The following is a 16359-nucleotide window of genomic DNA, read 5'->3' as shown; positions in this document are numbered from 1 at the left end:
GGTCTCTCTTTTCACTTCCTTTCCCCTCTTCCTTCCAATTGTATCACCCTCAGTGCACTCATACTCCCCAATATCCATGACATGTCAAACCAATTGGAGCCAATTTCTGATGGCCTGTATATCCTCTAACAGCCTACAGTTCCTCACACAGCCTGTATTTCTTCCTTCAAGCCTATATTTTCTCTCTTTGAGTGTCTACATTTTAGAAGATGGTACCTGAAGGGGTGCCCGGGTGGCTTAGTCGGTTGGGTGTCCGGTTTTGGCTCAGGTCATGATCTCACAGTTTGTGGGTTTGAGCCCTGCCTCGGGGTCTGTGCTGACAGCTCAGAGCCTGGAGCCTGCTTCGGATTCTGTGTCTCTCTTTCTGCTCCTCCCCCACTTGCACTCTGTCTCTCTCTCTCAAAAATAAACATTAACAAAAATAAGAAGATGATACCTGAACAGATAAATGTTTTATCTAAAATCTTAGATCATAAAGTTCAACTTTTTGACCCTAGAGTGGGAGGTCATTAGTGAAAAGCATATTTTCTCAGCTTCCTCTTAGTATCACCTTGGTGTCTACCGACTTGATATGCATCTTAGACTGGCTCTCATGTTAAAATACATAATTCTTTGCCAGGGTTGCTCACATTCACACATTTGTGTGTTCAGTATCTGACTCATATTTCTGGAATGTTCAGGATAGGAGGGTAAAGATAAGAAGTGGGGGTGGCACTAAGAAGACACTTCCCAGATGGAAGTATCTTTTTCACATAATCTCTCCACCAATGAAAATTTCCCTTATATTTGATAAATTCCTCCTAAACATGCAAAATCATTGCATCTTATGGTAGGTTTAGGTAGTAATGGATGAGGGGAGGGAATTAATGTCCAGAAAACTACGAGAAAAATCATCTCAAGTATCAAAAGCTACCATTTATACCTGTGATAGTTTCACCAAAGAATAGTAAACATTTCTGATGTTAGAATACTTCTTGCCAAACTTCCTGTTCTTTAAAAAATAATGGTTGATTGGTTAACTAAAGTTTACATCTGTTTCTTTTTAGGTGGTTCTTTGGAGCAATCAAGAGAACAGATGCAGAAAAACAACTATTATATTCAGAAAACCAGACTGGTGCCTTTCTAATCAGAGAGAGTGAAAGCCAGAAAGGAGATTTCGCCCTTTCAGGTATGGGCATTGTTTGTGTGATCTAAATATGGGTTTGAGAGTCTGTAGTCATGAACCTGCTGTGTGAACATGGACAGGTTAATTTGAAATTTGCCTTATTTCTTATTTTCGTAGTAAGTACCAAAATTAAATATGAACTACCCAAGAGTAATATAGAAATTAACAAACAGTTTCTAACTATGGATAGAAGTTTCCATATGAAATGAAGATTAAATAGGTCTGGCTGCATTTTCTCACTTTTGTATTATCTAGGGGTTTCTCCTTCTAGGGAAATGATAAGCAAAAAGTAGAAACTACATTGTTGTCAAATTTGATCTTTCCACAATACAGTTTCAATTTTTGCATTTCATTTGTCTTTGCCTGGTCGATAGAAAATGAATTGAAATGTTGGCTACAAATGCATTTGGTTAATCCCATGACTTGTAAAATTTGGTCAAATGTAGTTTTTCAGCTAAAGAGTCAAATACATGTTGACTTTACATTGTCTTAGGAAGGAGGAAAGGCCTGAGAATTATCTTTAATAGTTACAGGTGCTGATATGCATGTTTCTGCTTTCATGGATCTGTCTCTCAGTGTAGGTTGCAAAGCTATTGAATGTCCTTTCTTGAAGACCATTTAGACTCATCTGTCACATGAGACTTTTTCTCTCCTTGCTGTGCTCTGACCTCTGTATTGTCCGGGCCCATTGTATGTTATTATGCCCTTTAAAGTGTGTACTCTGTTTCTCCAACTAGACATAAACCTTTTGGGGGAAGAGATTTTGCCTTCCTTTATCCCTGTTGGCCCTGTGGTAAATGTTTATCATATCTTATTGTGTCTGCCTGGCTCCCTAAGCTGGAAGTCAGCATGGCCTTCATGGTGCAGTAGTGAAGCAGGCCCTGAGCCCACGTGTCCTAGGAACTTTGATTGGACCTGAACTCAGGCCAGACTATATGTGTTTGGTCCCCAGTTTTCTTCCTCACACCAGGAAGTCCCAAATATTAGGGCAGATGGATTGGAGCTGGAAAGGATTAAGGACAGTGGTGTTGAGGCAGTTTTTTTTTTCAGAGGCTCCATCCTTCAGCCCCTGCCTTTTCCAGCATCAAGTTAATATGGTGTTCTCAAATTGTTTGGTTCCAGCTCCACCCCTACTTAGTTAGAGGATGCTCTTCTGGTTACTATTTTTGAAATGTACCCAAGTAGGATGAGCCTCTGACCTTTCCAATCTTGCTTATATCTAAGGCAATAATCAAAGAATTTGATGACTGATATAGGTTGGGCATTAGCCACTCAGAATTGATGCCCTATCAGCCTGTGACTTCATACCAGTGCACACCTATATATACCCAGGTGACATAAGTGAATATTTTATTAGGTATAATAACTTTTTTCTGATTATGAAAGCAGTATAAACACTTTTATATGAACTATCTAAAATAATCTAAGATATCATAATCTAAAATATCACCTTCTGAAGATATATTTTTAATATTTGAATAGCTTTTCTGGCAAGCTTTTTTCTGTGCTTAACCTTTAAACGTATTTATTTAAACAAACACACACACTCATATTCAGAAAATAAATTGAGATCATCTTGTACAGAAAAATATGTATAAATATAAATATGTGTGTGTATATACACACCTATTTGTATGTGTACAAACGCACACAATGGTTCTAGGCTCCATTTTTCTTATTCTTTCAGTATCCTTGAATATTTTTTGCATGTCCTTTAATATTTGTCTATATCATTATTTTTAGAAACCCTGCAATCTTCCATCGAATGGGTATCTATTGAACGGGTATTAATCTATTTCATATTTTGTATATTTTCATTATTTTTAGTTATTTTGCTGTCATGAAATACGATATAGTGGACATCCTTATAGGTAAATATTTGAAAATTTCCATGAGAATATTTACTCAGAGGAAGAAAAACATGTCTTTTGGAAATCTCTATGCTTAATGATAAGAAGAGATATAAGAGGATTTCTCATTTAAATGTATCCATGTTTGTTTATTTGGCTTTCCCAATACTTATATGTAAAATTAGGTAATCATTATTGGGCTAAAAGCGAGATTAAATGTTTTAGATTAGCATTAAACACAGAGAAGAAGAGTATTTCTATGAGGAAAACAAACTAAAAGTAGAATTGCCTGAGTCATATCTTTGAATAATGCTCAGACTACAGTGACTATTCTGAACACTTTCTAAGTAGAATATTATGGAACAAAACAGCTTTACGGGCTTAGAACAAAATTATAAGGATATTGGCTGTTATGTGCTGAGAATACTCTAGCGCTTGCTTATGGATCTAGGAAGCTTTGTAGGCCTTGCTCGGAAACCAGCATATCATTATGGATTCTTTTTGAATGAAGTCAAACAATTTAGAGTCTTTCAAATGAATTATCTGATTGCTGTGTATTCACTGGGGGACAAAGTAAATGCAGGCCATTATATTCTACTGAAAGGAAAATTTTCTTATTAGCCGGAAGGAGGGCTATCCAAGAGAAAAATGGAAAGAAAAGGTCTTCAATATGTCTACATTAAAACAAACAAACAAACAAACAACCCAACTACTGACTGTTGATTACCACTAAGGACCTTCAGATATACCCGTCATAGATTTATTTTCTAGTGCAGTTGTCCCCTTAATCAGCCTGAATTGATGGTCTTCAATTTTGCTGACTGCTATGCTGCCAAAGGAGGGCCAATAATACCCCTTTTCTATCTCTGTCTTTCCTACGTGAGTTTTCCTTAGAAGTATTGTCTTTATTCCTTGGGCGGCAATGGCTTGCAGCTGTCAGAGAAGAGCTTCATGAAGAAGCATGATTTATTGATGCTGGGGCGGGCTCGAAGCAGCGGCTCAAGGTTGGGGTGGGTGCTAATTGGTTTGTTGTGATCCTTGCATGGCTGTCGGCTCTGATGAGGTCTGAGTAGATCTGGAAAGAGAGTTAGGGCCATGACACTTCTCCTAACAGCAAGGCACTAATTAGCTGTGAATTACAGCTGCACTTTTGGATATTACATATTATATGTGGTAGCCAGAGAATCTGTCTTCATTAGATACATGACAGGTAGTTTTAGTAGCCCTACTGTTATTTGTCATTGGTAGTGAATTGTTTTTCTGATGAAAAATATAAAATTTCGATTGCATGTCAACTTGTTGGGCTATCTTTTGACTTCAATCAAGTACTTCAGAGGAATTATTATTGTTATTACCATTAATATTAATTTGCTGTTTGTAGTTCTGTAAGCATTTATATTACTGTTTAAAGTACACTTTAAGGAAAATACACTTTGAAGGCTAAAATTGAGCTGCAGGTGGGTTTTTCAGAAGAGATTGTGCATTGCACATTGTAATTTTACCTTAGGCAACTCTGCATATAAAAACCTCTAAAGTTGTAGAGAGAATTCCAGATTCATTGTCAATGAAACCCTTTTAAGAGCAAATGATAACAGATTGGAGATAGTTGAAAAATGACTACATTGAGGACACGAGGCAAAAAAAGCTCATCAGCAATATTAAGGGAGATGCATTTGGAAGTTGATATCATTTATTTATACATTTGCTTATTTCTTCAACAACATTCGAGTGCCTACCATGTGCCAGGCCTCTGCTAGGTGAAGGGCAGCAAAGCAGCAAGGCACAGTCCCTGGACCCAGTCTTCAGGAAGGTACAGCTGTCTAGTGAGAGGAGTGGAGGCAGGGGCCCAGTCTCTGACGGGGAGCAAGAAGGTTTCACAGAGGAGGAAGCATTTGTGTTCTGGACCAATGATTGTTACCAGGTAGCAGTGTGGGAATGATTATTCCTGGCAAGGCAAGTGAATGGAGTTGTATGCCTGGTGTGTGTGTGTGTGTGTGTGTGTGTGTGTGTGTGTGTGTGTGTAGCAGGGATGGAGAAGAGGAGAGAAGGAATGGCAGAAAATGAACCTGGAAAGGAAGGTTGGAGCTAGACTGTTCAGGGCCTTGTAGACTACGTGAAGAATTTGGATCTTGTTCTACAGAGGGAAATTTTAGACAGAAAGTGACCTGGTCTGACCTTTCAGAGTATATGGAGAAGGGATGAGTTTTGCAGGTGATAGTCTGAGGAGTGTTAGGGCAAATACGGTGGCATCCCTTGCAGCTGTTTGCAATCACAGGTGCAAGGCAGCAGAATTCATCAGCATTCTGCACAGAGGACCGATGGGACCCAAACTCAGCTGGTCACACCAAGGTTCTGCCCTGGCACAGGGTATCCCCAGAAACCACAGGGCCCCTCTGTTGCTCTCCTTTTCTTATGAGGCAAGTGTGGGAATCACTGAGGACTCACAACAGCAGTCTTTGCTTTGGTGCTAAGCAGTCTGAGTGTGGGTATCAACTACTTGCAGGGCTGTTTGGAAATCCCAGCACGTATGGGCTTTGGGCACTGTGGGAAACTGCAGTTCATTTTTTGTCTGAGGAAACCATGGGGCCTGTTGCAAGTTGTGGTCGGGTGCAGTCCCTCTTGCTGGCCATAGGGGGTGATAGTGAAACCGGCTCAGTGGGCCCTCACCACACAATCAAGAAACAGCTCCTAGGGTTCTTTACTAGAGAGTCCTGCTTATCTCCAATGATGACAGCCTGAAGCCGGGCAGAGGTATGGCGAATGGAGAGTAGGAAACGGAAGTGAGAAATATTTAGAAGATGGAACCGACGGGAGTTGGTAGTTGATCAGAAGTAGGGTACAATCAGGATGCAGAAAAATTAGGATGACTCTTGTACCTCTGACTTGAGTGATGGGGGAACAATGTGACTTTAGTCAGAATGAGGTATATAGGAGGAGACGGCTTACAGGGAGAGAGGGGAGAAGACCAAGGGAAGAAAGCTTAGAGATGTTTGAAGCAATGGACATATGGTGGACATACAAGTAGCCACCATCTCTTTTTTGACTTGTTTTTGAATTTGAGCAGAATGCTTCTAGGATAAATTTCCATTACAGTGAACATGTAGGTCCCACGGAATATGCATGACTTTTATGATACTTTGTGATTACTATGAAGTCCCTTCTTCAGAATATAAAATAGGCCTCTGTAGGGACATATTTTTAATTTTATTTATTTATTTAAAGTTTTATTTATTTGTTTTGAGAGAGAGAGAGAGAGAAAATATCCCAAGCAGGCTCCGCACTGTCAGTGTGGAGCCCAATGCAGGGTTCGAACTCACGAACTGGGAGATCGTGACCTGAGCTGAAATCAAGAGTCTGACTCTCAACTGACTGAGTCACCCAGGCACCCTGGGATATATTTTAATTTTAAAGTAAATATACTGAAATACTTAGACTAAATACATGTTTTGCCTTTCAAAGTAATACATTTTTTAGAATTTATTTATTTTTTGAGAGAGAGAGAGAGAGAGAGAGAGAGAGAGAGAGAGCAAGATAGGGGCAGAGAGAGAAAGAATCTTCAGCAGGCTCTGCATTGTCAGTGCAGAGCCCGATGGGAGTCTTGAACTCATGAACGGTCAGATTCTGACCTGAGTGGAGATCAACAGTCAGAGGCTTAACCAGCTAAGCCACCCAGGTGCCCCACTCTTCAAAGTAATAGAATGCCATTGCTTAAAGTATTGCGCAGATGGTAAAAGTGTCTTACAGAAAGGATATCATTTTTGTTAAAGGCCCTTAGCTGGGGCAACTCTGTGTTCATTCACTGAGGGCAACTTTGATACTTGAAAGTGGCCAGAATTATCTCAAGCAACTTTCTGAATTATATGGATGAGTAACCTGAGTGATACCATGGATACAAAGTGCTGTAACTTTTTCAATATTTCTGCATGTCTTATAAATTAATTCTGATGGTAATTCAAAAGGTAATGAGAACAACAGTGGCATCATTAGGGAAGATGTGTACCCTTTCATTTTGACCTTGCGTGTATCCTTCACATTGAACTTACCTATTCAAAGATTCATCTATATTTATGAGTAACTCTTTCACTGTAGGTAAATATGTGCTTCTCACACTAGATTATAAACTCGTTGGGCAGAAGACAGACACTTTTTTTTTTGCTTCTGGTACATTCTTCTCCTCTATCTCCATAGTTGCCATATACTTTGTAAAGCCAGTAGAGGCTCAAATACTTACCTCTTTACCCTATAGTCTACCAGGAACAAAGACAAGCAAGACCATTGTCACTTTCTTAAACTTCTAAAATCTGGACCACGCAAGATCACAAATAATCCTCTTATTTGCTGTGCTTCAGGCTTATTTTAGACAGACTATTTCTAACCTTGACAGGTTAGTTGTTTCCAGGTAATAAGGCTTTTGTAGAACAGACAAAATTGGAAAAAGACATCACTTCTATTGTGGCCTCTGTCTCTCTGCTGGCATAGGGGTCAGACCCAAACTCACTTCCATTGACCACTGAGATGCCATTATTGCATCCAAACTTTTTGAGATCTGCTGACTCGTTCTAATGTGTTGCTGGCCCAATGGCAAAAGGCTGTGTGTTTTGTTACCAGTCCCCTGAGCTATCCATTCATTCTTCATTTAGAATTAATGTGGACATAGTGGCCACAAGAGTGTGTCAACAGTTCCATTACTATTAACCATGAATGTAAATACAATTGTATCTCCCAAGTAGGAGCCCATATTAAATGGTTAGAAAAGATTGCTCCTTGAATTTATTATGCAATGAAACTTCTATGGATTCTGGGAGCATTTTGATATTGGCTAAAGATGTTTTGCTTTTTAAAAAGTGCACATGCTGCAGAAAGAAATTTTTATGTTAATAACTCCAGTATCTCATATAAAATATATTAAATTTTAAACATGTTGGTGCCATCTTAGAAAATGCCTTTTAATTAAAGTCATAATTTAGTTGTACCCAGCTTAATTGCAAATATCATTGCCTGTAGTAGCAAGTGGCTTTTTTTGTGAGTTATGATATTTCTTAACATTTCCTTTTCTTAACACTACTACTGATAAATTATATTTCAAATGTTTTAAATACTCTATAAAGTTAAATTAACATTTTATTATCTAGTGCATATATCTGTGTTTATGTCTGTACATATACAGACACAAAGAGATGCATAGACAAAGAATCTTTTCTCTAGAGCACTGGCTCATGGAAAAGTCTTCTCTATTGAAAATCTATGACTAACATTTCTAGAAGTCACAGTTCTTTAGCATTCTTCTTTCACTTGTCTGTGAATACTACATACTAACTTATCTACATTTTCTTTTCTGGTTTTGCTTACCTTGTTTTATTTATTAAAAAAAAACCCTCTCTGTATGAATATTTTGAGCTATTTGGAGGAAAACACAATAAAAGAAATGATGCATATTATTGCTTTTTGAATGTAACCTTATAATAATACATTTCAGATATTAAATAAATAAGTAGGAAGTTGATAAGTCATGTGGAGGTCGGTGAAATTGTTTCCTTTTTGTAATTCATGAAGTCTTCCATTCCGTTATTTTTTTTTTCATTTTATTAGTTGCCACATTAAGTGTATTCTTATTTATATTTTGTCCCATTTTTATACTTCTAGATGGAGGTAATGGCTAGGTAAGAATTATTTGAGTTAGCATCCTCCTGTTTTCTATTCAAGAACATACATAAGGCAGAATCAGAGCAGCTCTGGAAACTGAGTCTATCAATCGATAATTTGTCAGACTCTGGGTGGATATTCTCCCGACTTCAGTGTGACTGTAGATGATCTGACATAAGTGGCAGGAGCAGATTTTGACTTTCACATCAGATCAGGGCTAGCGACGAAGAAAGAAGGGGGATGATTTGACCTGTGCTCAGTGTGTGTTTCTGTCTTAGAGAGCCAGGACATGCAGCTACCAGGAAACCAGGCAGCCATTGCCCTCCTGAGTAGAATGACAGGGGATTCGGGCTGTCCCTTGGCAACCATGTGTAGTCCCCTCCTTTTCTGCATCCAAATGGGACAGCTGCTTGCAGCACAGCAAATGTTGTACAGATGGAAGATGACAGACAATGATAGTGTGTTGCAAACTGAGTGAATTTAACCTCATAGAAAGAAAGGAACGAGAACTTTGCTCTCGTGATTGTGTTTTTCACGCATTCTTCTGGTTAAACAAACAACTCAGCATTACTGTCTTAGTCGGTTTTGTGTGCTATCACAAATTACCATAGACTGGGTGGTTTAAAACAGCAAGCATTGATTTCTCACAGTTGTGGAGGCTGGACGTCCAAGATCAGGCTGCCAGCAGATTCGATGTCTGATGAGTGTTCCTGGTTTGTAGCCGGCTGCTTTCTTGCTATATTCTCACATGGTGGGGAGAGAGAGAGAGAGGCTTTGCACGTGAGCTCTCGTCTCTTCCTCTCCTTTATAAGGGCGCTATCCCTTCATGAGGATTCTACCTTCATGGCCTCACCTATACCTAATCACCTCTCAAAGGCCCATTTCCTAATACCACCACAATTGGGGATTAGGGCTCCAGTGTACGAATTTGAGGAGGAGACAAGCATCAGTCCGTAATGATCACAAAGGACTGAATTCTGTTCTTTGTCAGCAGGAATGCCAAGGGGGCAAGAGAAGATCCACCTTTCTTCCAGCAAAGCCACGAGGGCTGAACAATTGCTAAACACTGGCAATATGTTCAGAGGCTTGGTGCTTTAGCAGCCTTCCTGTGTGTGCTCTAAGAGAAAGAAATGTACACTCATTGAATTGGATGGAGAGGAAGACCAGTGCATATGTTTTCTTCTGAAATGCCAAGCTTTTTTTTCTTTCAACGATGAGTATAATGGGAAAAATAAATAGAAGTAATGAGATTCTGTATATGCAATAACAACCTTTCCCAACTTATGTTCCAGAATGTGAAGTCTTTGATAGGCCAGAAGTGGTCCATAGAACAGAAGATTTAGGAGTTAAATGCATTTGAAAAACATTCCCTCAGCCCTGACTCGACAAAGCACATAAAAGTCTTAGAAGCCCTACAGCAAAGAAATTTAACTTTTCAACCCGGAGTTTCCAAAAATCACTTGATTAGAGAACCATTTCTTTTTCTATAAAACATGGTTTAGGAAAAAATGATAGTATAAGAGATGATAAACAATAATCAGAAGATGTAGAGAAAACTCATACTCATGAGATATTCACTAAAAGGAACAGAAAATTTTTTTGAAAGCATTTGATTTGCAGTTATAAAATTCAAGCAAATAAAAATTCCATGAAATTAGCCATAAAAAACAGCATGAAAAGCTAATAGATCGGAGATAGCAAACAACAAAATTGCCACTTTAGGAATGTAAGGAGAAAGTTGAGGCGCTCTTGGACAGAGAAGAAAAACAGATGAAAATTTGTGAGGGACGATAATGCACAAACTGGAGACATTTCTTGAAATTTATAAGGATAATGAAATGCAAGCAACAGTTAAATATGTGGTAGAAGAAAATTTTCCCGAGGTGAAAAAAAAAAAAAAAATCTGTGCTTGTAAATTAAGAAGACTCACATTGTTGCCTACCTAGTGTATCTTTTCAAAATAATTTAGTATCAAAGATAAACAAAGAATTCTGCCAGCATCCAGGAAAAAAATAATTTCAAAAGAATGAAAATTGAGTTAAGAGTTCTTTCTCTACACTAAAAATCAACATAAAAATTAAAAAGAAAAAAAGAAACAAAATTTAACCACTGATAAAAGACCAAAAAAAAAAAAAAAAAAAAAAAGAAAGAAATACAGAAAGAAAAAGAAAACCTCCACCATATAAAGTATTCCTTCTTACCCCTGCCAACTTTACTAATAAAGTTGAAAAGATAACTGTGTACATTTACCTAAATTCACCAGTTTTAATATTTTGTGACATTGATTTTCTCTCCCATCATTCACATCCCTCTTTTTCTTTTTAAATGTTTATTTATTTTTGAGAGAGAAAAGAGAGAGAGAGAGAGAAGATCTAAAGCGGGTTCTGCATGGATAGCAGAGAGCCCAATGCGGGGCTCGAACTCATGAACCATGAGATCATGACCTGAGCTGAAGTTGGACACTTAACCAACTGAGCCACCCAGGCGCCCATTCATATGTCTCTTTATATAGACATATATATAGAAATTACAGAGATCATATCCCTTCCCTTTAAAAACTTTAGTATCAATATGTATATCTTAGGAATAAGGACACTCTTTTACGTTACTATAATACCATTAAACTTGAGAAATTTCACAGTGATAGAACAATATCATCTATTATAGTGTATATACTCAAATCTCTCCAAATGTCCTTGCTACGTCTTTATTTATTTGCGTTTTGATGCAATAAAGGATTATGCATTGCATTTGGTTATTGTATCTCATTAGTTTCTTTTATCTAGCAGAGTCAAAGCCTTTGATAACTCTCCTTTGCATACCCCATAAATTCTTATCTACCTTGACATTTCAGCCCTTCATAGTACTGCTCAAGGCCGTCTCCCAGCCTAATCTTTCATACTCTTTTTAGTCAAACTGTGCTTCCTGCAAGATGAACACCAGCTATTACATGACCATACCTTGCACTTCCTCTCTTCCTAACCCTTTTTTTTTTTTTAACTTTCTGTAAGTAAGGTACTTGGACTTAGCATAGTGTCTCGCATGTAGAAATTTTTTTTTTGATAAATGTTTACTAAAGGTTGAATTGTTTTAATAGTTTGCTACTAATTTTTTTTCTCACCTCACCTTTTCTTTATGTAGAAAAGCAAATTTAAAAAATATTGGGAGGAATATTTTGAATTTTTAAAACTCATTTATTCATTGATTCATTGACATAAAACTTTAATTTGTGTATGCTATGTGGCATAATTGTACAGACAGCTAGCTCACACTATCACAAGCATTTGATTATTATGCGTAGAAAGTGCTCATGTGCAAAATACTTTTAGAACCGAGAGAAGAGAACAATTATTTCCTGGATTAATAAAGGAGGGCAGAAAATTAAAAAAAAAAAAAAAAAGAGGGGCGCCTGGGTGGCTCAGTCGGTTAAGCGGCCGACTTCGGCTCAGGTCATGACCTCACACTCCGTGAGTTCGAGCCCCGCGTCGGGCTCTGTGCTGACAGCTCAGAGCCTGGAGCCTGTTTCAGATTCTGTGCCTCCTTCTCTCTCTGACCCTCCCCTGTTCATGCTCTGTCTGTCTCTTTCTCAAAAATAAATAAACATTAAAAAAAATAAAAAAAAAAAATAAAGGAGGGCAGGGACGCCTGGGTGGCTCAATTGGTTGAGTGTCCAACTCTTGATTTCGGCTCAGGTCATGATCCTGTGGTTGAGGGATCAAACCTGAGTCAGGGCTCCATGCAGAATGTGGAGCCTGCTTGAGATTCTCTCCCTCTCTCCCTGCCCCACTCCTGCTCGTACATGCACTCTCTCTCTCTCTCTCTCTCTCTCTCTCTCTCTCTCTCTCTTAAATAAATAAATAAATAAATAAATAAAATAAGGGAGGGCATTACAGGGAAATGAGACAACAGTCAACACTACCCAATAGTGAGTAGAAGTAAATGGAAAATACTATGCACAAAATTAATTTTTTTGTTCAGATAATGCGCATTGTTAAGAACCTTCCTACTCTGAAAAAAATCAGATTATGCTCATTAGATTGAGATAGGAATTATTTGAACCCTTTGACAAAAAAGGTAGAGATCTGTAAATTATTCATCCATTACTACCCATATGCTTGAATAACTATCAAGGTAGTAGACCGTATATATTATAAATTTGATCATGATAAATTCAATATGAGTTTTATTTTTGAGTAACATGATAGTGCCAGAACTGAGATTTGAACCTAGGTGTCTCTGGATCTTGGGCCCAGATAACATATAAACTTAATGATCTCAAAGTGGGAAAAAGAGGAAAGATTAAAAGAAAAGTCGAGCAGTGGAAGACAGCAGGAAGCAAAGAGAAGAACATTTGAGAAGAGATGGTGTTGAGTTCTGGATTGAATAGGAAATGAATCTTGGCTTTGGAAATGAGTCTGTGACCCACAGTCCTTCTAATTCTTTCTCTTTTCCACTTGTCTTGAGCATTTGCTTCCAGTTTATACTTCAGGGAAATAATAACTAAATAAATGTTTGCATCTCAAGGCTGCCTGATTCTTAAATCAAATTAAGCATGTAATCAATTTCTTCTAGTTACTCTTAAGTGACAAAAAAGTATTTGAAAAAATCCTGTAGAATTAAGCCCAACCAATGTATTTCATATGGTGTTTATACAAACAAAGACTTTTGTCTACAGTGCTGAATGCTATACCTCTGCCTTTATTTTAAAACCAAAACACGATGCCGGCTTCTATTTTCTGCTTATACTCTACAACATTGGGCCATTGGAGGGCTTTCAGTCAAAGCCCCTTGCTTCGGGGCTTTGCTCCCTCTTGTGGCACATCAGGAAATAACATGTCATTATGGAAACAATACAAGAGATTTTTGTTCTGTTTTGTTTTTAGTTTTCAAGACTCATTAATTTATAGGATGGGAAAGAATACCTGATTTTAGTTGAAAACAAGTTTACAATTTTAAAATATCTTTAGGAATCTATGCTATAAATGAAAACACCCCCGACTGGAAATAATTTTACTTTATTAATTTCAAAAAATTGAGCAAGGTTTAAATTTTCTTAATGATTCAGGTATCTAGTTACTATGTGGTGATAGTTACACAAAATGTGTTCATGATGTAATAAGTGAATGAAATAAATACAATCCAATTTAATAAGTTAGTAGCTTTAATTTTAAACTACATATTTAAAATGATATATGTATTTTAGCTACTTTATAACTATTTATCAGCATCACATCAATCATGAAGTCATTTCTAATGCATTTGAGAAACGTGCTTTGCATTAAGTTGTTCGAACTTTTGGCACAGGAGCTACAATCTGAGAAAGTATTCTGTTGTCTTAAAAGCCTATGCATGGCAGGTACTAAATTTATTTTCCTATTTGTTTTAGTGGGGCAGAGACTTTATTAAATCCCTTCTCTCTGCAGAGTTAGCTCCTTATCACCTGCAGATGCTGTTAAAAATATCTTTCTGGGGGCGCCTGGGTGGCGCAGTCGGTTAAGCCTCGGACTTCAGCCAGGTCACGATCTCGCGGTCCGTGGGTTCGAGCCCCGCGTCAGGCTCTGGGCTGATGGCTCAGAGCCTGGAGCCTGTTTCCGATTCTGTGTCTCCCTCTTTCTCTGCCTTTCCCCCGTTCATGCTCTGTCTCTCTCTGTCCCAAAAATAAATAAACGTTGAAAAAAAAATTAAAAAAAAAAATATTTTTCTGGAAGTTAAATATGGAAGAGGCAAAAATGAAAGGGAGAGAAACAAAAATTATATTCCTATTATTATATAATTTTAGTAAGCATCATTTTCTGTATATCTCTTCTGTGTATAATCCTGAACAAAATGATGACCCAGGCCTTCAGGAACTTTTCATTCATTCATTCATTCATTCACTCATTCATTCAATACTTATTTAATGCCCACTGTGTGCATTTAGTATTCAGAAGGCTGAGCTACAATGGCAAACAAGATTGTCTCTGCCCTCATGAAGCATACATTCTAGTTGGCAGTGGAAGGGAGATGCGGAAAGATATCTATATGTTTGTTGTGTTATTCTGGTTTCTATAAGAGGAAGCCAACAGTTGAAATCAAGGAAAACACTTTGTTTTCCTATACAGAATAATGATGGAGTGGAGTAGAAATGAAAATTGCCTTCTAACACTGACAATTTGAAAGAAATATGGAAGTATAATTTTACACTAAGAATATCTAGGCTGGGAAGATGAGGTCATCAGAGCTTCAGTTGGATTCTCCCATTAAAGGTATTACGGTTTATGATTATGAGCTCTGTAGCCTGGTTGTTTGGTTTGGGTTCTTCCTCTTATACCGGGTGGCTTTTGGCAAATCACTCAGCCTCTCTGTGCCTCTGTTCCTTGTTCAGCAAAATGGAAATTAAAAATAGCATCTACCGCTTGGTGGTGTCCTTTGGATTAGATGAGTTACTACAATACACGTAAAGTACTTAAGACACTGCCTGGTACCAGGCAGGCAATATATATATCTGCCATTGTTGTTAGCATTCAAACCTAAGCAATAATGAGCCTTCAGACTATTTAGCATGTTGTGATATAACAACAGGACCATGAAAGTATGCTAATTGCTAGGTGGGATGGACCTAAGAAGACACTGATTTTGTTCTCATCTCTTTGAAATTTGCGGTGTAGTTTCAGCATTTTGTTTTGTTACCTTTGGTAATTTAGGTTGTAAAAAGCAAGGATTAGGTGTGATAATGGAGCTGCTATCAGGGTGGGAGGGATGCCCAGTGAACAGGGCAGAGCCTCAAGAGTCAAGCACATTTATCATCACATATGACCACGTATAACCCACCATGTTGCCCTGAATGGGCCTTTGTCACAATGATCAACCTCCAGAATTCTTAGGTTCCATCTGTTTAAATTTGGGTTTTAGTTTTTCTCTTTCAGAAGGTAGAAATCATCATTTTTCTCCACTACATTCCAATGTTGTGATGACTATATGTATTTCTGTAAAGTCCCTTGCTAGAATAGTAGAGTTAGAATTTGGACAGGAAAGGATTTCCAGATCATCCAGTCAAAATACGCATTGTACATTTGAAGGGATTAGAGGACAGATAGGGTAAGTTACTTGTCCAAGGTAACACAAGTTGGTGTGAGGGTGGCTAGCTGCAAAATTGGATCTTTTGACATCTTTTAAATATTGTTCAGAAATCATGCTGCTTTCTTTAAAATGTCTTCTGTTAGTCAGTTTTTGTCCCTAAACTCAGTGGTTTACTCATTTGCAGGAGGGTTGTTGGTTGGTGAGGCTCTGTCAGAGGTACCAGACCTGGGTTCAACTCCATGTATCTTTCATTCTGGGACTCAGGCCGAGGGAGCAGGGGCAGTCTGGGTATGGCACTCTCAGGGTGGAGAGCAGAAAATGGGGTGGAGCAGAGAAGAGGAGGGCAAACTATTCAGTCTGTTTAAAGCTTCTGCTAGGAAGTGCCATATGTTGTGTTTGCCCCCACTCCAAAGGAATCACATAGCTGCATCCTAAGCCAGTGTGATGGGGAAGTATGTTGCACCTATTGGAAGCCATTGCAAGGGCCAAGAGAGAATGATTCATTGACATGCCTCGTATCAATAAATGCAGCCCAAAGGCTCAAGATCCAGTAGAAGAGGCACAGTGTAAATATTGAAGGCATTCAGGACAGCTTCCCTCCCCCTCACTGAGTGCGCCACTTTGGCATACGGATTATTTGAG

At 38.2% G+C, this 16359-nt stretch overlaps 1 protein-coding gene across 1 annotated transcript in view; it reads left to right on the top strand.

The window, feature by feature from the left end:
* Positions 1-16359, top strand: part of FRK (fyn related Src family tyrosine kinase) — a 110588-nt gene that overhangs the window by 50096 nt on the left and 44133 nt on the right. The window contains exon 2 of the mRNA XM_040474425.1: positions 1047-1168. Coding sequence (XP_040330359.1) covers positions 1047-1168 — 122 coding nt within the window. The remainder of the gene's footprint in view (positions 1-1046; positions 1169-16359) is intronic.

This window comes from Herpailurus yagouaroundi, unplaced genomic scaffold, assembly GCF_014898765.1.
Source record: "Herpailurus yagouaroundi ecotype Mexico unplaced genomic scaffold, PumYag 139, whole genome shotgun sequence".
Lineage (NCBI taxonomy): Eukaryota > Metazoa > Chordata > Mammalia > Carnivora > Felidae > Herpailurus > Herpailurus yagouaroundi.
The sequence above is the reverse complement of the archived record's forward strand: the minus strand, read 5'-3'. Positions and strand labels throughout refer to the sequence as shown.